Below are 25,381 nucleotides of genomic sequence, written 5' to 3'. Positions count from 1 at the left end.
GTGCCTGCGAAAACTATGGAGCTGAAGGTTTAGCTCGAGTCGATGAGAGGGGTTGCAAAGGGGTAATAGCATCTATTGCCGAGGAGAGTGGGACATTAAAATTAGCGACATCGGCGTTCAGATCGCCTGGGGACTGCCAATTCGAATTTGCAAGTATAGGTTTGAGGGCATCACAGGTACCTTTGTACCATTTCCTACTGAGGTCTCCGGCTTTAGTGGAAATGGCGGGTGTCAAGAAAATGGTCAGGTTAAAAGGGATTAAATAATGATCCGACCAGCAAAGGGGAAGATGGGAGGAAGTGGTCAGGCCCACCAAATTAGTGAATATGAGGTCAAGTGTATGGCCTGCGCGATGGTGGGACCCTGTACCCTCTGATCGAAGTTCATACCTGCCAGGGTATCCACGAGAGAACTAGCCTTTAAGCATGTGGTGTCATCTACATGAAGATTAAAGTCACCCAGAATAGTAAAATGCGGATGTCTCAGTGCGAGGTCTGCAATGGTCGCTAGAAGCTCTGTGAGATAGGATGGCGGTGTGCGGGGGAGGTTGTATATCAACACCCCTGCTACAATCAGGTGTGTTGCATCAGAGATGCTAAAATACATGGCCTTAATAGGGCCAGTACTTTCCAATTTCATGGACGTTATCTTCCAGTGTGAGCGGAGGATAGCAGCGATCCTGCCTCCCACTTTAGTGCCTGGGTGATTAATCCCAACGAGCCGATAATCCGGGGGGATCGCCAGGCTAATATCAGCATTGGATGAGTCTTTGACCCAAGTCTCGGTTAAAAACATCAGGTCCCAGGAGTGAGAGGTCAGGGAGAGCCAAATATCGCCTGCGTGTCGTGGGAGGGATCGACAATTCAGCAGACAAGCTTTGACCACTCTCGGAGCTTTAGTGAGTTGATCTTCGCTGCCCCCTACGCGAGGTTGTTCAGAGAGAGGGGCGAGGGAGAATGAGCAATCCTTGCAATTAAAACAGCTAGTTAGAAGCCGGGATGGGTCGCAATGATTGCAGCTGCAGCATATCCCTGTCCTGAAGGCTAATAATTGAGACCTCGACCAGCATGCTTGTAGCAATGGGGGGCCACCGGCAGCAGGGCTGGCGCTGGTCGCGGAATAGGCGCGATGAGCGCAGACGGGCTTGCCTTTGGCATGCCCGCTGCGTGTAGGAAACGGCATCCCCATTAAGAGGCTGGAGCGCTGACCCCTGACTCCACCCTCCCTGAGCCGGAAGTGTTGATTGGCCGCCCTGCCTACCCTCCACAACAATCGGGCAAGCCTGTGGTGGCCCGGGGTAGGGGAGGAAGGATTGGAGGTACGTGGGAGCCCAGAGAGCGGTGCAGGTGAGGAACAACAGAAATGTAATTTTTTTAAAGTAAAAGAGCAAGGTGGCACTTTAAAAGCAGCCTGTAGCAGCTAGCACAATGAAGTAAATGCTGCGCGCATCCACTGGTAATGAGCAAACAGAAGGTAATTTTTAAAAGTAAAACGATCCGGCAGCAGTTTAAAAAAACAACCTGTAGCAGCTAGCGCGATGTAGATAATTCTGCGCACGTAGAGTGAGTGCGCGTGACTTGGAGCAAGCAATAGTGAATTTCATTTTATGGCAGCTCCCAGAGAATGCCTGACCTCCCAAAGACTTCCAATGGAATCTAGGGACATCGAGAAGCAGTTAACCCCTGATCTCAACTTTGCCTGGGGGTAAACTACTCAAGATGCTGACCGAAATGAAGGGGTCTGAGGGTATATACAACTTTGTGTATTAGGAACATCCATTTACATAATATCTGTTCCTTAACCAGCAGTCAGTGAAAAACAGGGTAAATGTGATGTATTCACTTTAGAACCAAAGCAAAATTGGTAGTAAAACACTGCACCAATGAAAGTTTGTGGAACGTATTTTGAGACTGATCCAGAAAAATGAAATGCTGTATTCCAATGACGCAGATATGAAATATTCAGAATTTGTACATTATGAGAAAAGAATATCAGGTGAAGAATCTGCTCTAAAGTACAAAGTTGAATAAAAAAAATAAAAAAGAACTTACTATAGCAGTAATCTGACTTCTTTTGACACACAGATGTAGACCAGAACAGAAGATCCTAAAAACAGGAAACCTCAATTGTCATAGAATTTCTGTATCTCCAATTAATTTCCGAATGTATAAATGAGAAACATAGCTCGTAACATTACCCAAGATTTTTTAAATAACTTGTATATCATCTGCAAACATAAAAAGCCCAAGACAAAACACTGGATAAGGTTACTGTAATCCCGCGAGGGGGGCACCCAAGATGGCCGCAGTGGCTTACTTGAGAGACAAGGCGGTTGTCTCTCCCGAGGAGCGGGACGTCGACCACATGATCGCCGCATCACTAGAAATGCTGCGGACACATAAAATGCAGAGAGAGAGAGAGACTCGGACCTACGGCGGAAGGAGAGATGACGCAAAGGCTGAGAGTGAGGAGACTAAGAAGAGGATCCAGGAGAGGAAAGCAGCAGCAGAGGTCAGCACGGACAAGGCACAACTGCAGACAGGAACTCCAGCTGAAGCAGACTACGGAGAAAAGCCTAGAGGCAGGAGGGCCGTGGCTATAGGCAAGTACCTCTCCTCTATTATTTTGCCGTAGGGAGGTGGTGGGGGCTGAAAATTGCACCTGAGCACCTCATGTAATGAAGCACGCAACACAACCACCAGGGTGTTTTGGTGGGGGGCTACGCAGGAGTCCCTGAGCATTTCTTCTTATGTTCTATTGCTTTTTTTATTTTGAGGGTAAATATACTTCCATCCCTCTGCGGCTGATCTTTGAGTGAAGGAGAAGAGAAAAGCAAGTCTTTCAATATCCTGAGGGGAGAACGAAGCACACAGAGGAAGACTACTTCTCATATCTGTTAACTTTCCTATAAACCTCGTTTTTTCTTTTTTTGTTGTTTTTGTTGTTTGGTGAAACATACCACAGAATACAACAACTACTAGTACCACAGAACTTCATTTTTTGTGTGTGTACCCCTTCTTTTCCAACTGGCTGAGTGACAGCGACACCTCCAATTAGTGTTGGAACAGCAAAACCAGGCAGCCCAAAAAGAAAGACAGGCTTTCAAAATGGTGCTGATAGAACAAGTTGCATTAATGGCTTCTAATCAACAAACACAAGATACTGCTATACTACGCCTGATGGATACTATCTCTGCAGCGAGGGTACACCCAAACGTTCCTAGATCTGTCCTACAAAAATTCCAAGAGGGCAATGACCCCGACAATTTTTTTCCCAATTTTGAGAGAGTGGCAACAACTGCTACATGGCACCCAGATGTGGGGCCAGTATATAGCACCCCTACTTTCTGGGGAATTACAGGCGGCATATCAAGCCGCCAACCCTGATGGTACTACATCCTATCCAGATATAAAGAGGGCCATCCTTGAAAGTTAGGTCACAACCAGGAATACTACCGAACTAGGTTCAGTAAAGAGCAGTGTATAGCAGGGGATAATCCTAGAGCTCTATATTATAGGATCAGGGACCTTGGGAATAGGTGGCTGTAACCTGACGCTACACAGGTTGAGGAGGTTACCGAAAAGATATACCTCATACAATATTTAGAAGCCCTACCACCAAATACCAGGACATGAGTAAAACAACATCCCCACCTGACAGTACAAACCGCCGTGGAGCTAGCATTTGACCACCACAGATCGCAAGAGTTTAAGGCTCACCCGAGGAAAAGTCCTTTTACTCCGCTAAAACCCATTATAAGAACTGGGGGTATATTAGTGTCTAAATCCCTACCTAAAGCTCAGGCATCAACTGGGCACTAGTGTTTCGGCTGTGAGGAGTGGGGCCACATTGCCCAGAACTGCCCAATAAAAACTGAGGGAACAGGACCTATGGATGTAGGAGTGCCAAGGAGTTGGGTTATGGCCACAGGAGGGACTCAAGGGCGGTACAAAATGCCCATACGCCTGAACGGAAGGCCAGTGTAGGCCTTGTTAGATACTGGCTGTCATCATAGCATTGTCTGTAGGGATCTAATCCCTCGTAACCAGATTTTGAGCTAAGAAGAGATACAGATTTCATGTATCCATGGGAACGTATGTTCGTAACCCCTAGCGGAAGTCATTTTAGAGATAATTGGAGACCGTCAGGTACGGAGGGTGGGAGTGGTTCCTGTATTGGTAGAAAAGTACTACTAGACACTGACCTCCTGAACTTTGATGAATATGTGGTCAAACTAGCAAAGGACGTTTCTAACCTGGATGGTTGAGAGAGGCCCCTTTCTGTACGTCGGATATACAAAGCACACAAACAAAAACCATAAAAACCAGGGCCGAGAAAAAGAAAGAAAGAGAACTATAAAGGCAATCTTCCCAGCCCCCTCCCCAGAGAGCGAACACATGCCAACCAGGAGTTTCAGGGCAGACCAGAGAGAAGACAGCACTTTAGTGTATGCCTAGAAACAAGCAGAAGAAAAAGAAGACCACAAAAAGATAGGCCCCTATTTTTGTATTAAAAAGGGTCTCCTCTACAGGATTTGCAGGACTCCCAACAAGCACATAGAACAATTAGTTGTCCCCATAGCCTTTAGGGAACAATACATACATCTTGCTTATTGTCAGGCCGGGGGTGGGCACTATGGGCAAGAACACACTGCTAGAGAGGTTTTACTGGCTACGGGTTGAGAAGGAGATGGCTAAGTTCTATGTCTCATGTCTCAGATGCCAATTGGTAAATTCTTCGACCGAAAAGAAAGCCCCTCTATACCCACTGCCCATTGTTGATATACCATTTACAAGAGTAGGTATGGACCTGGTAGGTCCCCTTCTGCTCTCTGCATGAGGCCACCAATATATTCTAGTCCTAGTGGACTACGCACTAGATACCCTGAGAGCTATTCCCCTCTCCAGTATTACTACCCTTTCAGTAGCCCAGGCTATGGTCTCCTCCTTCTCTCTGATGGGTTTTCCCTGTGAACTGCTGACCGATCAAGGAACACCGTTTAAGTCCCGTCTCAGAAAAGAAGTATGTAAGTTACTAGGTGTCCGCCAGATTAGTACTGCTGTGTACCATCCACAAACAGATAGTCTGGTTGAGCAAGATAAAAGGACCATAAAGATTATTCTAAAAAAGAGTAACAGTGAGACCGGGAAGGGCTGGGACTGCAAGCTTCCCCTCGTCCTCTTTGCTATTAGACCCCATGAACTGGCGTCAACCAGGTTTAGTCCTTTTGAACTCCTGTTTGGTCGAAAACCCTGAACACTCCTAGAGATGGCTGCTGAACAGTGGAGTAGGAAGTGGACAAGGGTAAGCCTCTTCTTGGGTGACCTGCATCCTTAAAAGAAACTCTTTCCACCCTCTGGGAAAAGGTACACCTTAACATGGAGCAGGCTCAGCTGAAACAAAAGACATATTACGACAATGGGGCCAAAACAAGACACCAGGCTGTTGGAGACAAGGTACTGGTTCACAAACCATCCTGTGAAAAAAAACTATTAGCGACCTGGCAAGGACCCTATGTAGTAAAAGAGAGGGAAATCCCTTTCACATATAGGGAATCCATCCCCAATAAAGGGAGTAATGACCAGATCTATCACATTAACCTACTAAAGACAACGGAAGACCCTACTTCCCAGGTTGGAGTTGCGATGAAACAAGTCACCCTTATAGAGCCCCTAGAAATAACTTTCCCAACTGTTCTGAAGACTACACCAGAGAGACCCAGTGTTGGTGAGAACTTAACGTACCGACAACTGTACAACTTCTTAGACCGCTATCCTGGATAGTGTTCTAGCACGCCTGGCCGTACCTCCCTAGTAAAATATGATATCAAAACAGAAAGAGGGAAGATAATAAAACTAAGACCCTATAGAATTCCTGCAGCCCGGCAACAGGCCGTACAACAAGAGGTAGAAGCTATGTTACAAGCCGGTATCATTGAACCCTCTCAGAGTGAGTGGTGCTGCCCTGTAGTAATTGTACCCAAACCGGACGGCAGTCTTCGCTTTTGCATAGACTTCAATTAAACGAGACTTCTGTCAATTAAACACCCACTCCAAGTTTGATAGTTACCCTATGCCCCGAGTAGATGAGCTAGTGGAACGACTAGGGGGAGCACAGGTAATATGTACTATTGATTTAACTAAAGGGTACTGGCAGATCCCTCTCAGCCCCACTGCCAAAGAAAAAAATGCCTTTTCAACACCCTCCGGGTTATATCACTTTAAAATGTCATGCCCTTTCGTCTCCTCGGTGCCCCTGCCACCTTTCAAAGGCTAATGGACGTCCTTTTAAAAAACCATCAGCTATATGCTGTGGCTCGCTGACATAGTCGTTTACAGTCCAAACTGGTACACTCATATGTGTCATTTGAACCAGGTTTTCTCCACTTTGTACCAAGCAGGACTTACACTAAATCCCGAAAAAAAAACACATTAGCAACTGATCAAATTGAATACCTAAGATATACCGTCCGAGCAAGCACGATTCGTCCACATCACAACAAGCTAGAAGCGTTTCAAAACATACCACACCCTAAAACTAAGAGGGAGATACAGGCATTCCTTGGGTTAGCAGGATATTACTGAAGGTTTATACCCCGCTTTGCAGATATTGCTAGCCCCCTAATTGATTTGTTGGCTCAGTGACACCCAGACAACGAATTAGAATGGACAGGATCACAAGAAAGCAGTTTCCAATCACTGAAACCCCTTTTATGTACCACCCTGATTTTAATGTGCCCAGATTTCAAAAAGTCTTTTGTTTTACAAACTGATGCTTCAAATAGGGGAATAGGGGCCATATTATCCCAGCCAGACAGCCAAGGGTATCTCAAACTCTCGCCAAGTTCTTCGCAAATAAGGTTGAACTGATCTTCACTGCACTGGAGCCTCATGTGAGACAGTCTCTTCTTGAGGGATCGCACAGAAACCCCCTAGCCAACCCTCAAGAAGCTAAATTTTCTGGGTTCGGCCCTGTGAGCCCGGAAGAGATTAAAAAATTGCTGCACGCAACTAAATCAGGGTCGCCCCAAGATCCCTGCCCAGCGTCAGTGGCAAAGTTGGCAGCCACCCCTATAGCGGGCACCCTTGCGGATCTCTTTAACCAGATGTTTGACATCGGGGATTTTCCAACATGCTGGAAACGAGCATCAGTTGTCCCGCTGCTCAAGAAACCTACACTCGGTATCTCAGACCCGACTAGCTACCGGCCTATAGCCCGGTTACCGTTGCCAGCTAAGCTTGTTGAGAAGGTTATGAACTTGCAGCTATGTACATTCCTCAGATCTTCTCAGGGTCTGGACAAAGCCCAACATGGGTTCAGGGAAGGTCATAGTACCGAGACCGCCCTGATTAAATCCACTGAAAAGATCAGGAAGGCATTGGAGGCAGGGGGACGTGCAGCTCTGGTCCTTCTCGACCTGTCCGCGGCCTTAGATACGGCCCACCATAGTAATCTGGTGGATCGTTTAGAGGACTGCGGGGTTCAGGGGAGGGCCCTTAACATCTTGAAAGCCTTCCTTGTGAATAGGGTTCAGGTGGTGGCCTTGGGAGATTTTAAGTCTAGACCTTTCAAACTCCCAGAGGGGGTCCCGCAGGGGTCCTCCCTTAGACCCACCCTATTCAATATTTATATTTCATCTCTCGCCCCGGTGATCCGGGCTTTCGGATTTGAACTAACATCTTACGCAGATGATTCTCAGATCGTTGTATCACTGCTCCCGGGGAGAGAAGAAGGCGTAGCTGCCAGGTTTCAGGACTGCATGACTGCAGTCAGCACCTGGATGGCAGGTTACTGCCTCAAATTGAATTCCTCCATAACCGAGGTTCTACTCTTTGACTCTGATATCAGCTTCTGGAGCCCCAAGTGGTGGCCGGACGACATGGGAACCCCACCCACTCCGGTAGCTAAGGTTAAGAACCTAGGTGTCCTCATTGACAATCAACTATCTTTTAAACCTCAAGTCAATGCACTGATCTCCTCTATTTACTGGACCTTGAAAATCATCAGGAAGATTTTTCCGTTCTTGCCAGACAGTAGCAGAAAAACGGTGGTGACGGCACTTGTGCTCTCCCGCTTAGACTACCGCAACAGTCTTCTTCTTGAGGCCCAACAAGGGCTGCTCAATAAACTTCAAGTGCTCAAAAAAATGCTGCCGTTCGCCTTATTGCGTGCCTGCCTAAGTTTGCGCCGGTTTAACAGGAACTTAGGAAATTGCACTGGCTCCCGGTGCGCAAATGGATAATGTTTAAATCACTGTGCATTGTTTATAAAGCGGTACATGGACTGGGTCCATCTTTTCTCCAGCAGCACTTCCAGCTGTACACGCCAGGCAGACAGCTGAGGTCGGCCAATAAAGGGCCGATTAAGACAACCAGGATCAGGAAGGTACGATGGGGGGCAGAAGCTTCGTTAGAGGAGCTGCCACTGCTTGGAATTCCCTGCCCCTGGCCTTGAAACAAAGGGGCTCATTAGGATTGCGGATAATCCGCATCCTCCGGGCCGGCGGAAGCCACCGCCGGCCCGGAGGATGCGGATTATCCGCTGCGGACTGAGAAAAGACCCCCCCCCCCCCCGCCAGATTAGGATGGCTGGGGCATCTTTTTTCAGTACGCCGCTTTTCCGCGGCGGTCACCTTCCGACCGCGGCAGAAAAGCTCTAACATGGCTGGCGGTGTCTATCAGACACCGCCAGGCATATTAGGATGAAGCCGGTCCTATGCCTTTCCACGGCGGCATTTCCGCTGTGGAAAGGCATACAGTGTTTTCTTTGGGGGCCCGTTGCGGGCCCCCAGGGATGAAGGGGGGTGCACATGGGGGGTACCTATGGTACCCCACTGCCTTTGCGTGCACGAAGCAGCAGGCACCACGCGGTGCCTGCAGCTTCGTGCACGCAAAGGAAAACATGGTATTTTTTAACATTGCGGCGTGTACTGCTTCAAGCAGCACCCGCCGCAATGTTAAAAATACAGGTTGTGACCGCCAGGGTGGCGGTCACATACTAATTAGCACGGAGGGACCGCAGCTGCCCCTGCGGACAGTCCTTCCTCCTCTGGGGTGGCGGACGGACGCAGGTCCGTCCGCCATCCTAATAGGCCCCAAAGTGCGGACCTTTTGGCCTTTCGGAAAAATATTAAAACTTGGCTTTTTATAAATTAGGAAGGGCCTGACACTTAGGGGAGCTATCATTTTAGCGCCAGGACACCGCTCGGTAACAGCGTGCTTTATAAATGGTATAAATAAATAAATAAAATAAACCCGTTCTGTACCTAGGTAGAAAGCTATTTGCCTGGGAGAGACATTACGCGACCAAAGAAAAAGAATGCTTAGCTATCAAGTGGGCCATGGAGGCACTCCAGTATTATCTATTGGGCTGTACCTTCTTTCTGGAGACAGATGATGTCCCCTTGACCGGGCTTGCCACCAATAAGGACACTAATCCAAAGATTCTTCATTGATTTTTGTCCCTCCAACCTTTTTCATTTCAGACCCTACACTTGCCTGGCAAGCAACAAAAGAACGTGGATTTTTTTTCCTGATGCCCAGCCTCAGTATGGTCGAACGTCTATACTTGGTGGAGGCGCAGTGTAATCCGGCGAGTGGAACACCCAAGATGACTGTGGTGGCTTACCTGAGAGACAAGGTGGTTGTCTCTCCAGCGGAGTGGGACATCGACCACGTGACCGCCGCATCGCTAGAAGCGCCGTGGACACATGAAACGTGGAGAAAGAGATTCGGACCTACGAGGGAAGGAGACCCCAGAAAGGAATAACGATGAGGAGGCTGAGAGTGAGGAGCCTGAGAAGAGGAGCCAGGAGAGGAAAGCAGCAGCAGAGATCAGTGCAGACAAGGCACAACTGCAGACAGGAACTCCAGCTGAAGCAGACTACGGAGAACAGCCTAGAGGCAACATCTGCCAGTCCAACCGTCCAGAGGAAAAAGAGGACGTCTGGACTCCTTCTGCCATGACCCAGGAGGGCTGTGGCTATAGACAAGTACCTCTCCTCCGTTATTGCACCGTAGGGAGGTGGTGGGGGCTGTAAAATTACACCAGAGCACTTAATGTAATGAAGCACGCAAAACACCCTCCAGGGTGTTTCGATGGGGGTCTACGCAGGAGTCCCTGAGCATTTCTTCTTATGTTCTATTGTTCTTTTTTATATTTGGAGGGTAAAATATACTTCCATCCCTCTGCGGCTGCTCATTGAGTGAAGGAGAAGAGAAAATAAAGTTCTGCTATACCCTGATGGGAGAAAGAAGCACACAGAGGAAGACTACTTTCCGTATCTGTGAACATTCCTATAGAACCTCCGTTTTTCTTTTTTTGTTGTTTGGTGAAACATACCACAGAATAAAACAGCTACTAGTACGACAGATCTTCATTTTTTGTGTGTGTACCCTTTCTTATCCCACTAAGTGATTAGTTACCCAATGGAATCATACAAAGATTGAAGAGATGGGATGATAACATTGAACTCCACAGGTTAGCATTCTGATGGAGGAGACATTAAATAGGGAGACTTGTTGAGTTATGTTTAATAAAAGTTAGCAAACCCAGAAAGCAATGTATCCCTAACACCTAGGTCAGCGAGCCTGGATAAAAGTAGTTGGTTTTCTATTGGATTAACTGCCACTGTCAAATTGAGTAAAATCAAAGTCCATTTGGATGGAACGTTGAAGGTTATTACCTATTAGGTTCTACATGCACTTTCTAGAAGCTTGGCCAAGTAAGGAAGCTAAGAAATTGTACAATAGTTAATGTAACTGCCAAGATCCAGATTGGGGATCTTCAGAAGAGGGGCAAAATGTGCAAAATTAATACTTTCAGGAGCACATCCCACTGACAAAGAAGCATTGAGAACAGCCCTAAACCGAGCCTGTTCAATTAATAAAAACAATAGTGCATTTTTGCTGGGCGAATATACTTTGAGGATCCCAAAAGTTTACTATGTTGAACCAACAAGGAAAAATCCTCCAGACTAAGAGGAGAAAACGAGGTCTGAGACTTAGATGCTTTAGGAGGGAAATATCGGTATATGGCACAGAAAGCACATATTTGCACTGAGCTAAAGAGGAAGACAGTGCACTAATTGTAGCTTAAAAAAGAGCAATAATAATACATTTAAGATCTGAGATTTCCCAATCAGCATACCTTTGGGGTTTCTTTGCACCCTTGTAATGGAAAAAAATGCTGGGGCGGTTTTTGAGGTATTACAAATTTTAGTAGAGAAGAAAGTTGCTTAGCTTTTTTAATAGCATATTTATAACCATGCCATTCAATTTCTAATAATGAATCATAATTATGAATGCCAAAGGAACTCAAGATCGCAAAGATTGAAAAGAGACCATCTCATGTCCAACAGGTCAGCAGAAAACCAAGTGTCAAACCCACTGTGAAGACTTCTGCTTCAAGGGGGTGACATGATGTAGAGCAGTATTTAATGTAGAGCAGTATTTATCTGGACACTAACTGTTCAAAAGACAGTGAAGACCTGACTCTAGTAAAGAATTCATTGGCAATATATAAGGCACAAGGGAGTTAACTGAAATGTAGCTCCAATTGCAGTACTTTACAATTGATGTTGGCTACGACGTTAACTTACCAGCTTGCATAGTCTGAGAAAGAACTATAATATTGGTGTGATCAAGGGACAGGGACCGGAAAATATGCCTGGCATAAAGGAGTGTATGAAGAAACAACATCCAACACATGTTCCTTGGAGAGCGTAGGTAGAGGCATACCCATTGATAGATTTAATCAAGCCATTTACTTTTTTAAGCTAGCAGAGAGCACAACAGAGATCAAATTTCCCTAGAACAAAAGTATTAGCTGCATCTGAATAAACCTGAGATAGTGCTAAGGCTAATAAATCACAAGACTCCAGCTGCCCCCTTGACCCCATAACTTCTGGGGAAGTCTGTGAACTAATGAGAGAAGCCAAAGACTACAAGACAAATCAGTAAATAGCATTTTGCTAGTGCCCAGCTCACAGATTTACTATACAAAGTATTTGCCTATTTAATTACTTTGCAAAATGAATAACCTAGCATTGAATGATACCAAATATGGGATTAATGGTGGCTAAGGAAGGGCTCACAGAAACAGTTTTTCAATGACCCACGTCCTTTAAGATGGAGGATGCCAAAGAAGTGGATGAGAAAATGGGACAAATGCGCAAGCACTAAGTGTGCGCCAAGTACCTCATTCCTGAACAGGCCAAGGATCTGTTCTTTAACATGGTGGGAGAAACTACAGAGGGTCCCATGGGTGGATTACACCCCTATCATATTTACATCGCACACATGTTTCTGATGTGTATTAATAAATGCCTGAACTCTCAAAGAAATTCATATTATGAAAGATATATTTTCAACCAGGTACACCACGTTGTGCCTCTTCGACAGTGTACCAGCCAACCAGGGACATTTCAACGGATGAGTTTTGCATAAGGTTGAAAAAGCTTTCTATTCATGGCAAAATCCATAAACTCACAGATGAGGAAGGGATGGACCAACAGAATTACTGAAGGTCATCACTCCATTATATTCCTATAGTAACTGCTAATGCAGACACTAACACTGGAAGGAATGGAAGCCAAAGTCAACTCCTGCATGGTGATCATGAGGCAAGTGACATGGCAAACAAAGTCAGACATGTGTCTAGCCTACAGAGGACAAAGAACAAAGACAAATGGTGAACATATATCTTCCAAGTTTTCCTATCTGTTATCATTTTCCCATACAAGGCGATCCCCAGTCAAGGTGGAAATCTGTAATGTATGCCATAGGGATAATCATTTGTATGTAGTATGTAAAACGTCTTAAGGCCATCTAGGCCCTTCAGAGAACACCAGAAAACAATCACAGCAAACAAAACGGCAACATCGACAGTACTAATTTTCGCATACTACAAAATGGAATTCCCAAACCTATGTCCAGAGGCCTATGTGGAGGTCACCACCATCTATGCAGAGATCTCTGGCAACGGCGGTGTACTTTTTTTGTACTATCGGTGAGAGGGACGAGTGCCTGAATAATGGGGAACACTTACTACTAAAATGGACTTTGGGAAAATTAAGGTGAGATTTTTGGCGGAACATGTTAATGCAAAACACATTTCCACAAAAGGGTTAGGGAATTGCAAATCACAAAATACACTAAGTTACCATAGCCCTTCAGGTGTCAAAACCTGTGTTAATGTGCTCCAGCTCAATTTTGGAGTTTAGTCAAGCACAACATATGGCCAACCACTGGTACTGCAACACATCCCATTGACAACGATGGAGGAAGGAATTAAAATAACACCCCATAGGAACGGATGTTACATTAAATATATTAATTGAATTAGCTCAACATTTAAAATTATGTATGTCATTTTTAAGTTATTAAAATGCTTTAATAATTGTTATGTTTTAAAATCAATTATTGACTTTTTTTAACTACGTTAAAATGTTTTTGGAAATGATTTGAAATTAAATATATAACTTTTAGCAAAGCTTACTATATATAAAATACAAATAAGGATGCTAGTAAGGTTGAGCATGAATTACTTTGTTTTTAAATTAATATTCGTAAATGTAATTAATATATTTAAATTATTGTATTATTTAACATACATTTAATTTGAGGAGTTGATGTGGTGGGAAATGTTATTTTATTATTTCCAGGTTAACAATAACTATTTTAAATTAATTTACATTTATAATATACGTAAAATACTTGTATTTACTTTTTTTTAAAGAATAATTAACTTTATTAAATTCCTCTACAACTCAGCATAGAGAGATCTGCAGCTCCGCCCTGGTGGCCTTCTTGTCTGCCAGTTAGAAGTAGCGTAAGAAACGGCTGCAAAGTTACCCAAAAAAGCTGTGTAACCGAAACCGATTGATAAAGTACTAGTGCAGGAACCTCCGAATGTGCATAAATAGTGCAAATGTGCAAAATATCTCCGAGTACATGATATTCAAATTCATATCAAAATTCCAGGATAAAAAAGTGTCTAAAATGATAAAAACCACAAATATGCGAGGTATAGCTGTTGATGCTTGAATCTAAATAACCATATTTAAGTGAAAGTATATTAATTCATAAACATTCATAATGGATATTTCATATCATTTTTGTGGTCACTGTAAATGTTATACAAAAAAACAGCACAAAGATGACCTAACAATCTTATTAGTGCAAATTTCTTCATGAAGCTTTAGCTGGGGAACATGATTATACTTGTAACATGATCATAGTGTAGGAGTCTAAAAATGATTCTGAACTGGATAACACCACAAAGATTACAACACATTTAGGCAGATTTATTTTTCAGCTGACATTTTGTCAGATTAATTGTAAAATGGAGGTGTTTCTTCTATTTACAGAAAGTTATGTAGATCTTCCCCTGTGTTGAGCCCTTTTGGAATCCTGGTATCTAATAATAAAATATATTTGGATTCCAATTGCCTTAACTGTTTTTCCCTATTGCCGCCTCTCAGATTCTTGGGCACAGAGTCAATGATGAAATAACTCAAGTCCTTCAAATTCTTGTTGTGAACGGATTTGAAGTGACGGGCTACAGGATAACTGCCTCAGTGTTGACTATTGCACGTAGGTGAGGCAGAATACGATTAAATGCTTGTAATTTGGTACTACCAATCTATCTCATTTTACAAGTGCATTCTAACACATAAACTGCATAATCTGTGTGGCAGGTATATAGGCCTTGAATTTTGATAGGGCTAGGATCAAACACACTCCAATATTTTGTGGTGTTAATGCAAACTGTACAAGCTCTGCACGAAATACATTTATGGAACCCTGTATTACTTGATAGCCAATTTTTAGACATTACCACCTCTGGACTTGATTTGACTACGGGATCCCTCATTGAGGGGGCCCTTCTAAAGGTGATGGAACCCCTCTCCGTTACCTCTGATAATTTTGAGGCAATGTACTTTTCAATTAATTTCACTCCCACTGCCTCTTTTTCAGGCATTCTCTGTTATAGACCCCCGGGCCCCAGAACTACTTTTTCCGAAAACATGCTGAAACTCCTAGAGCCTTTCATTAACAAGCTTAATCTAAGGATCTTGGGCGACTTCAATTTTCATCTAGAGGTCGAAGAAGCTAGAGATACGGTGTCGTTGGTAGAAGGCATAGCAGCGTGTGGTCTGGTCCCACTGGTTGAGGGCCCCACGCACTCAGCCGGCCACACACTGGATGGCATCTTCTCGAATGATGCCAGATTAACGACTGGGACACCTATCCCTTTGACCTGGTCTGACCATCGGGCAGTGCCTTTCTATCTTAAGGTTACTCCCGCCGCTCCTTTCCACCCTAAGAGTAACCAATGGGAAACGAGGAGGAATTACAGGGAGATAAATGATATGACCCTTGCACCATTTATGGATGCCTTCAGCTCCCTTCCCCCCCCAGACCCCAATATAGCAGCATTAGGTCTATCTAACGCACTAGCTAATGCGATAGACACCTTAGCTCCTGCGAAACAGCACTACTCAGCCCGCAAAAGGCCCTCGCTGCCCTGGTACTCTGACCGTTTCAGGTTATTGCGACAGAAGTGTAGAAGGTGGGGCGGCAGTCCTTATACTTTTAGATCTGTCCGCTGCCTTCGACACGGTCGATCACTCCATCTTGATCGACCGTGTCGCATCCTTGAGGGTCAACCATTTGGCCAAAAACCTCCTTACATCCTTCTTGGCCAACCGTACGCAGGCGGTTAGGTTGGGGGAGTTCTACTCACCCTTCTTCACCTTACCCTGCGGGGTGCCCCAGGGCTCCTCGTTAAGCCCTACACTATTTAACATATATGTAGCAGACTTGGCGAGGGTCATAAAAGCACACAGGTTGTCTCTAACCACCTACGCAGATGACACCCAGTTGGTGCTGGCTGTACACAGGGATGGACCAGTAGTTGCCTCGAGATTGCAGGAGGGGATGTTAGCCATCTGCTCCTGGATATCGAGGAACTGCTTGAAATTAAATTCGGATAAAACCGAGGTTATGACCTTTGGTAACCTGTCTCCAGACTGGTCTCCCATTTGGTGGCCAAAGCAAATGGGGCCTCCGCCAGTCCCTGTGGCCAAGGTCAGAAACCTGGGAATCATGTTTGACGACAAGTTGTCTTTTAAACACCACGTGAACACAGTGGTCTCATCCTCCTTTTACATGCTGAGGAAAATTAAAAAGCTGCTTCCATACCTACCAGCCTCAGCAGGAAAAACACTGATTACCACCCTGTTTTTTTCCAAAATGGATTACAGTAACGCGCTCCTCCTCAATTCACAAGAACAAATCCTAAACAAGCTGCAGTCTATTCAAAACGCGGCAGCCAGAGTCCTGCTCAGCATCCCTAAACAATACTCAACCTCCTTGGCCATACGCCACCTCCACTGGCTACGAGTCAGGAGCCGGATCAAGTTTAAGGCACTTTGTATCGCCTACAAGGCCATACATGAGACTGGGCCTCGTTTCCTTAGGAATACCTTTCGGATCTATGCCCCTAAAAGATCCCTGCGATCAGCTTCCACCTTCCTACTACCAGTCCCTCGCACCAGAACCTCCACTTGGGGAGACAGACGTTTCCTGGTGGCAACTCCCAGACTTTGGAACTCTCTGCCCATATCCATCACTCTCATTGCTTTCCGCAGATCCTTGAAAACCTGGCTATTTGATCAATGATTCCACCAGCTGGCTCTTGCCCCATGAAGTCCTTAATGCGCCGAGACACCTTAGGGTATTTGTTGCGCAATACAAATTACGTAAACATAAACATAAACATAAACAGAAGGAGAGGTCCTGGCACGCTCATCCTGACTCCCAGGGAAAAATCCAACACAAAGTACTTTTGAAGGATTACAAGAAGGCTATAGTGGAGGAAAAAAAGAGCTACTTCACTAACCTTACCACCTCTTTAAACATGGACCTGTTCAAAATTATTGACACACTATTGGTACCTAAAGCAGCTGACCCCACAGTTGAGACACAGGAGCTCTGCGATAATATCGCATGTTTTTTTCACATTAAAATTGCCGATATTCACTGCTCTCTGGAAATTCTCAATCTGGAGCTGGACACCAACTTGACTCCTCCTCCTCCTTTGTTCTCACCCTTTCAGGAGGAGGCTATTGATGACAATTCCAAACCGTGTTTCACTGGTTTCCCCCATTTGACCTTGGAAGAAATAAATCGCCTTCTCGACAACATCAAGTCTTGCTCACTCCTGGATCCCTGTCCTTTAAAAATCTTAAAGTCTTGTAGAGAGGTGGTTCTCCCATCGCTATTGGAGGTTATGAACGGGGCTATTACTGAGGGGACCTTTCCAATATTGTGGAAAACAGCAGTCGTTAAACCTCTGCTCAAGAAGCCCTCTTTAGATCCGGGAGTTATGAAAAACTATCGTCCCATCTCATTGCCTCCAGCCCCGGCTAAGATACTTGAGGCCCATCTCAATCTCCATTTGTCCACCTTTCTGGAGAGCTCTAATCTGTTGGACATCTCCCAACACGGGTTTCGGGCCGCACATAGTACAGAATCTGCCCTGACTGTCATGATTAACAACCTACGCTCTGAGGTCGATAGGGGCCACTCTACTCTTTTGGTGCTGCTAGATCTCACTGCAGCCTTCGACACCCTGTCCCCGTCAATCCTGGTTTCCAGGCTTAAGGGGATTGGGGTGGATGGCACTGCTCTCAGTTTACTGTCCTCTTTCCTACATCAAAGAGAGCAGAGAGTCAAGATGGGCAACTTTCTTTCTCCCTCCCAATCGGTGCAATGTGGGGTACCGCAGGGCTCGTCATTAAGTCCACTTTTATTCAACATCTATGTCACCCCACTTGCTAAAGTGGTGAGATCTTTTGGATTTGAAGTACTATCTTATGCCGACGATACCCAGATTATGGTTTCCATCACCCAGTCGGGAAATGACTCAGCCCTCAAATTCAGAGCATGCATGGAGGCTGTATCACAATGGATGGTACGGAACTTCTTAAAGTTAAATGGGGAAAAGACGGAGGTTCTGATTTTTGGTGGAAATCAGGAATTATGGTCGGAGGACTGGTGGCCGTCGTCCTTGGGGGATTGCCCCCACCCTACCCACTCCGCCAGGAATCTTGGAGTATTGATAGACTTGACACTATCATTTGACACCCAGGTCAATAGAACGGTGTCCACCTGCTGCGCCATCATTAGGACTCTTAAAAAGATCGCCCCGTATCTTTCCCATGCAGCTCGGAAACAGGCAACAGTTGCCTTGGCCTCCTCCAGGCTTGATAACTGTAATGCCCTCTACAGCCTTCCTAGGTTGGCTTCAGTAACTCAGGCCAGGAAGGACCTTCACTGGCTCCCTATACATTCCAGGATCTCCTTCAAGCTCCTCTGCATGGCACATAAGGCTGTTTTTGGGCTAGGCCCAGAAGGCGTTAGGTCTCTCCTTTGTGCCTACACCCCTAGAAGAACCCTCCGCACAGCCTCCAAAAATCTGCTTTCAGTCCCCAGATTTGCTAAGGCGAGATGGGGTGGAAGAGCCTTTTCCACTCTGGTTCCTAAACTATGGAATTCCCTCCCTCCTGAACTTTCTAGTCAGCCTTCTTTGGTGGTCTTTCGTAGACTTCTAAAGAGATGGCTTTTCTCTCAGGCCTACTAGCTGTCATACATCCGGCTCTAAGACTGTATGTCTGTCTGTTCCTTGCGCCTTGATGCCCTTTCGGGCTAAGTTTGCGCATTATAAATCTCATAATTATTCATTCATGGAAGGCTTTTCTCGCAAAAGCTGGGCTAGAGTAATATCTGTTTTTAGTACTGGCCAGAGTTTATTTATGATCCCCCTGACTTTCCTTTCTTCCGTGCTGAAAGTCGTTATGAGTCTGATCTGCTCTTGATTAGTGCAGGGATATGAGCTATCGCTTGTCACACCTTTCTTTTTAGATTTAGTGGTGGTGTTCAAACATTCTTCTCTTGTATGGCTGGTAGCTCTAATTCTGGCTTGCTCTAGCTCCTTTGGACAGTATCTGCCTGCAAGAAATCTTTTGTGGGCCTCAGTTTGGCATACCCCTAAATATGTTTCAGAACTACAAATTCTACGCATTCTCAAGAACTCTCCGTATGGTATACTTTTTATAAGATGAACAGGGTGAGCGCTACTAGCATGCAAGATTGCATTCCCCGCCGTTTTCTTTCTATGTAAGCTGGTTTGGATTTCATTGTTATTTATATAGATTTCAACATCTAGGAATTGGACACTATATTTATTTATGTCTGCCGTGAATTCTAAATTCAGATCATTATTATTGATGATGTTTACAAAATTCCTGGCTGAATCCTCTGTACCCTTCCAAATCATGCATATGTCATCAATAAATCTCCAGAATTGTACTACATTAGAGTCAAACAGCAATTTGTGGGTGCCCTGAGGACATGTTCCTCCCACCACCCAACATGTAAACAGGCATAGGTTGGGGAGAAACATGCCCCCATAGTGGCACCCCTCTGCTGCTGAAAGATCTCTTTATTAAACAGGAAGTAGTTGTTTTCTAAACATAGCTGTATCATTTTCAGAATCATAGCATTGTGCTGTTGATAGTTAATGCTACGTTGATCTAAAACATACTTCACTGCTTTTAAACCATCAACATGATTAATACTTGTATAGAGGGTACATATATCCATAACCATTAATACATAGTCCTCTTCCCATTTGATGTCTTTCAGTTTGGACAGGAAATGACCAGTATCCTTGATATATGATGGAAGGTTTTCCACCGAGTCATAAAGAAAATGGTCCATGTATTTTGAGAATGGTTCCATGAGGCTGCATTGGGCCGAAATGATAGGCTGTCCTGGTATTGGGGTTATCTGTTTATGAATCTTCAGAATGAAGTAAAGGGTGGGTGTCACTGGGAAATAATTTTTTAGGAAATTATGTTCCTGTTTGCTGAGTAACCCATCCCTTTTCTATTGACTCAATTCTTTATAAACAGTTTCTTTAAGACATTTGATGTCATTGAACGTACCTTTTCTGTAACAAGAATTGTCATTAAGGTGCATCTCTGCTTCCTCCATGTACAACGTGCGAGGCCAGATCACAATCTTTACCCCCTTGTCCACCTTATTGATAATCAAGTTGGAGTTGTTTCTTAATTTTTTCATTAAAATTGCATATTGTTTTTCCATGTATCTGTATCTTTTTTGTTTTCTAGATGTGGTACACTGCAACATTTTCAACTCATCAACTATAACATTATTAAAAGTATCAATAGCGTCTTTTGGAAAGAGTGGTATAAATGTAGAGGGTGACTGTTGCACGGAAGATTACTTCATACGCCCATAGCTAGTAGGTCCTCTTATGTGGACCCAACTATGTTATCATCTTCTGTGGAAGGGCTCAAAATAGGCAACTCTGTGGTATCATGCAGATCTAAAATGTTACATCTTGGTCCTACTATAGCTCTTGTGGACAATACCAACCACTATGAAGCCTATATCTAATTAGCCAGCAATTATATTTTCGGCCTTGAACAATAAATAATATACACACATTGTAACATGCACAAGAAAATAGTGAAATATCTACCTGATACCTATCAGGAACATGACCATCAAGTATTTTTGGAATGTCCTCAACGTCCAGTCCTGTTCCACTTTTCTCTTCCAGCCCCATGGAATCACATAAAATCAGGGACAGTGACTTGCCACATTTTGCATCCTTAATAGTGTACGTTCTGTACTATAAAGAAGCAGAACAGACATTACTTAATTATGAAAGGTTGTTATGAAAGCAGATTATTTGAAAAGTTACATTGAAAACAAGCATTGGCATAGCCAATAGGTCTCGCCTTTTAGGGTCTTGTAAGTGTTTAGGCAGAGCTATTGCTTTGTCAGTGTCTTTAAGCTATGTTGTAGAGCAGCGTGGGTGCTGTGCAACATGTTGAAAATTTATAATAAAAAAGTATTTTAAGCATTTTTGTTACCCTATATATAACCAATAACACATTTTTTACATTTTAAAAACATTTTTAAATCATTGTTTTTGTACGTGTTTAAATAATTTTTCAAAATAAAGTGTTTTCATATTTAATTAAGACTGTTAAAAGGGGTTCAAAGACAACCAGTAACCAAAGACCCCTTTATGTTGCCCGGCGGTGTCGCCTCTATGACCCACCAATATTAATCAATGAAGAAGCAGGCGCTGGAGACTGGAAGGCAGGAAACGAGGATTTTATTCTCTCCGGAGGAGAACACATCAATTCAGACAGCAAGTATCGTCACGAGGTGCTCTAACCACATCTCTGAGGCCTGGCCTCTTATACTAGGGTTTATGACCTTTATTGCACGTAACACATTCTCGCAACACTTTGATATTTTGAAAGAACATCCTCGGAATCTCCCCTTCAGGCCCGTTCCCACATACATTTACAGTTGAATTCCCCACCCCGGTCACAACAGGTGATGATTGTCGCGCAGCAGGGCATTCCGCCGATTCACGGAATGCGTGGAGTTGATCGGATCTCATAGGGTGGGGGCTTTGATCGGCTCGAGGGTCTTTTGATGGGGAGGGGAAGCTTCCTACTGTACGGGGTAATAAACAGTATCCGCAGGGCCAGGTGGCGGCCTGGGAACAAGGAAGACAAACGGGGACACAGGGAAAGGGGGTTTGCATCAAAAGGATCTGAGACCATGAAAGGAATGAAGGGAGGTGTCGCGCTGGGAACAGGATGGGATTCTGTGGTGAAGCTGCACTGAAGAGGGGTTTATGATCCAAGGCATGAGAGAGCGGGGGTTGTCAGCGTGCGGGGGATGCTTGCGAGGTTAGGAGAGAGAGAGAGAGACGCGCCGGCTATCAGCGAGGGGCAGGGAGACCATGGTGTTTAAAATGGCTGCTGCTTATGCGCAAGGCATGTGAGAGTGGGAATGACCGGTGCGTGGGGGTCTTTCGTGAGGGTGATTCTGATCGTAACGGCTAAAATATGGCGGATGTGCATGACGAAAAGTGTGGCATCGGAAAAAGGCAAGATGGCGTAGATAATGTTCACCAAACTGTATTAATTTTCCACAGTCCTCCCTTTAACATTTCCAAGACATCTTGCTGGCCTATTTCCTATCTATACCTATTGCAGCGGTCATAAGTAAGGGAGAGGGGACTTAGGCAAAAGAACTGTACATAAACATCACATTATAAACATCACATTGAAAAATCTCATCATCTAGTAGGCGGGTTCATCGTTAAGTTGGTTGCAGAAAAAGTCATAGTACTGCAATATCAGACTAGAATTATGTAGCGAGGGCGTTGGGTACAGATCATAGATACTTATAGTCATTTGGAATAGGAACTGGTAAGTTATCATATAAGTAAGTCCTTTTTGTACTCGGCGGGAGCATAGTCAGTCCAATGGTGGTTGGGAGAGAAATGAGATATAATAAAAATAAAAATCAGAGTTCTCAGTGTCTTTGTCGTCTTCTGTTGGCACTGTTAAGCACCTGGATTACAATTCGTTCTGTCAACAGGAATGTTCATGTGGATTGAGTCGTTGGAGGTCTGCGGGCAGGGGTACATTTTGTTTTGTTTCGCCAGACCTCATGGGAGAAATGCGTTACGGTTTTGGAGCAGGTGCATTTTCTTCCGTAACCCAGAGCATAGTTATTAGGAGGCAGAAAAAGGATTGTGATGAAAAGTGCAATTGTCTTTGAGTTGTGGGGTCTGTTTGTTTCTTGAGTCTCTGTGGTGGGTATTTCCTGTTGCTTCCATCATCATCGAGGCGTTCAGCAGCGGGTAGAACCACATACTTCGTTCATCTTCTCTTTAGGGGCGACCCTTGGTGGAGTTCTAGGTCACCGTTCTGAGATTAACATAGTTCGTGGTCTACTTAGTCGGAGCTCCCTCCCTTTTGACGCAGGGAATACCCTTCTCTGGATAGCTCAGTAGGATTTGGAGGAACTTGGAAGTTCAGGTGGAAAGGTGTGTGTGTGAACAGTCCTTATGGTAGGTCGGAGGAGGAGGGGATGGAGCAGGGCCAAGTCGGGAACAGATCAGGGGGACGGAGAATTTGAGACAGGCGGGTCCATAACCAGGTACAGAGAGCGGGGACTTTTTGGCACACGTCGATCATAGAGCAGGGGCTTCAGGTCAGCCCTTTCCTTAGCTTTGTCTGAAACAGTGCCTCATCCTGCGACTCCTTACTGCTGTGGTCTCGCCTTGGCCTCCGTCGCTGAGGTTCCACGATCCGCAGTCAGGCCGCGTGCTCCCACATCCGGTCTCTTTCTCCTCCGACAGTGGTACCCTTAAATGAGTTCGAAAAGACAGTCTTTAGAGATTTTGCAGAAGAAGGTAATTACATAAACCTATTTCTCTCCCAACACCAAGCAACTGGGGTAAACATCCGCTACATTGAGATTTGCAGCCAACGTATAAACAATTGATGATGGGTTTGCTGGATTTCCTACAACTTCCCTTTGTGGCTAATTCTTTGGCGTTTTGTTGGTTATTACATTCATTTGTCGTGGTACGAGGTCTGGTACCCATTCATTGCATTCGTCTATTACAGTAGATGTCAGTTCTTCTGGTAGAGACCCATTTCCCTAGTACGAGTCTTGCAAGGCTAGGCCGGTCTTCAGGGCTTTGTATCTTACGGAAAAATGCAACGTGCTATTCACCATAGTCTGATAGGCATCCTTCTGAGGGATGAACATAGGCTAAACGACTCTCCATTACATCAATGCGTCCTATCTTTTAGCTAAACATCCTATTTTCAACAGGGTTTACTGCAACAAGTTCTTTCAGTTTTCGATCTAATTTTAACTTTGCACACATCTTTCTAACTTTCTATATAGATTCTCGCAACCTGGCTACTACAAAAAACTCGGGGGGCTTGCGATAATTATTAAACTTATCCTTGGGGTGGGTGGGATCTTATGGAAAACAACTAGGAACACAGCGAATTGGAGCAAGGGGCGTTTTTCAGATTCTCGTTCAGGGCAGCTGATACCAAACTGGGGGCATTTTGGGAAGACGGGGGTGTCTCGATCATTTCTTACTGCTTGGGGTATGGAGACAATTTGGAATGGGGAAGGTCGCATTACCACAGACATTTTTTTTTTTATCATAGAAGCCACTGACAAATAGCTCCCTGACTGTGGGTCAAATTTAGGGAACCTTAGTCGTCTTACCTGTCCCTTTTCCTTTGGCCAATTTAATTTTCATCCATATTTAGCAGAAAAGGAGAGGTAGTAACGTGGTATCGATACAATTTTATTTAGGACGAATTTGTGCAAATACTTGTGGTATTTGGGGCCAATCAGGAGGTGCACCAGGTTCGCCAATTAGGTGCCAGTCGCTAGGAAGAGGGACAGTGTGGAGGGGTGAAAGAGAGAGAGAGAGAGAGAGAGAGAGAGAGAGAGAGAGAGAGAGAGAGAGAGAGAGAGAGAGAGAGAGAGAGAGAGAGAGAGAGAGAGAGAGAGAGTAACAATAGGCCAAATAGTACACGTGTGACATGGAGAATGACCGTGTATTGTTTGGGCTATTCAGTGCGTTACCCAACGTTAGACGTTTCGGGTCTGTGTTAGGACGTAGAAAGCATGCAGTTTTGGGACGGAAGAGCATTAGGTCAGGTACAAAAAGGTCGCGCATTGAGTAGGGCGTCTTGTTGTGTCGTCTTGCAGCGTTAGTCCGTATTCATGCATCGGGCGTGACGTGGCTCCAGATCCTTTACGATACCCTAATCGGGACTCCAATGTAACCTGCAGAGGGAAAAAGGAGGAAAAGGGAGGGGGAACAACATTCGAGCACATCAAATGTACGGGCACGAAGGTCCTTTACTTACCACATACTCGTACTTATCTCCTCGGGATATAATCCCTAGGGTCTTGGTTTCTGAAGTCAAGGGGGCGGGCAGTGTGATAGGTGGTTCATGGGGGGGTTCGAGGGTGGCATTATGGATCGTGTGTAGGGAAACGCTAAAAAGAGGAATCAGAGGTGCCTAGCGCGAGGTACCTGGTTTTGTAGATGTATCTGGCCATCGGGATCCTTAAATCATTCCCAAAGCTGTGATGTTCTAAGGCATATCAGTTCTTCGGTCAACCCTGTCCCTTAGTACCTTCGACCACCATACCTTTATAACATTCTATCGATCACACCGCTTTACTTTACCCATTCTCAGAAGTCGAGGTCCTTCTTCATACGTTAGTTCCTGAGCTTAGTCGCATATTTTGGAGGCAGCGTATCATACCTTTGATTCGATCATCAATCCAGGGCCGAACAACCATTTTTCAGATAACCTTAAAAAAAGAGCAGAACGGTTGCGCACAGAAAAAGCCCTCCCACCAATTCCCACATTTACAAAAGTATGTGGTGCCTATTCATAGTTTGGAAAACCTTTATTTGCATA

At 44.8% G+C, this 25,381-nt stretch overlaps 1 protein-coding gene across 2 annotated transcripts in view; it reads right to left on the bottom strand.

Annotated features, from left to right (window-relative positions):
- The window catches only part of LOC147747584 (interferon-induced protein 44-like), a 343,399-nt gene that overhangs the window by 134,828 nt on the left and 183,190 nt on the right, over positions 1–25,381 (bottom strand). For both annotated transcript variants that reach the window (XM_086954223.1, XM_086954227.1), the window contains one exon: positions 20,575–20,727. In XM_086954223.1, the coding sequence (XP_086810349.1) occupies positions 20,575–20,727 (153 nt within the window). The remainder of the gene's footprint in view (positions 1–20,574; positions 20,728–25,381) is intronic.

The sequence above is a fragment of the Lissotriton vulgaris genome, chromosome 1_1 (assembly GCF_964263255.1).
Source record: "Lissotriton vulgaris chromosome 1_1, aLisVul1.2, whole genome shotgun sequence".
NCBI classification, from domain to species: domain Eukaryota; kingdom Metazoa; phylum Chordata; class Amphibia; order Caudata; family Salamandridae; genus Lissotriton; species Lissotriton vulgaris.
Note: the sequence above shows the minus strand (reverse complement) of the source record. Positions and strands in the feature narration are given on the sequence as shown.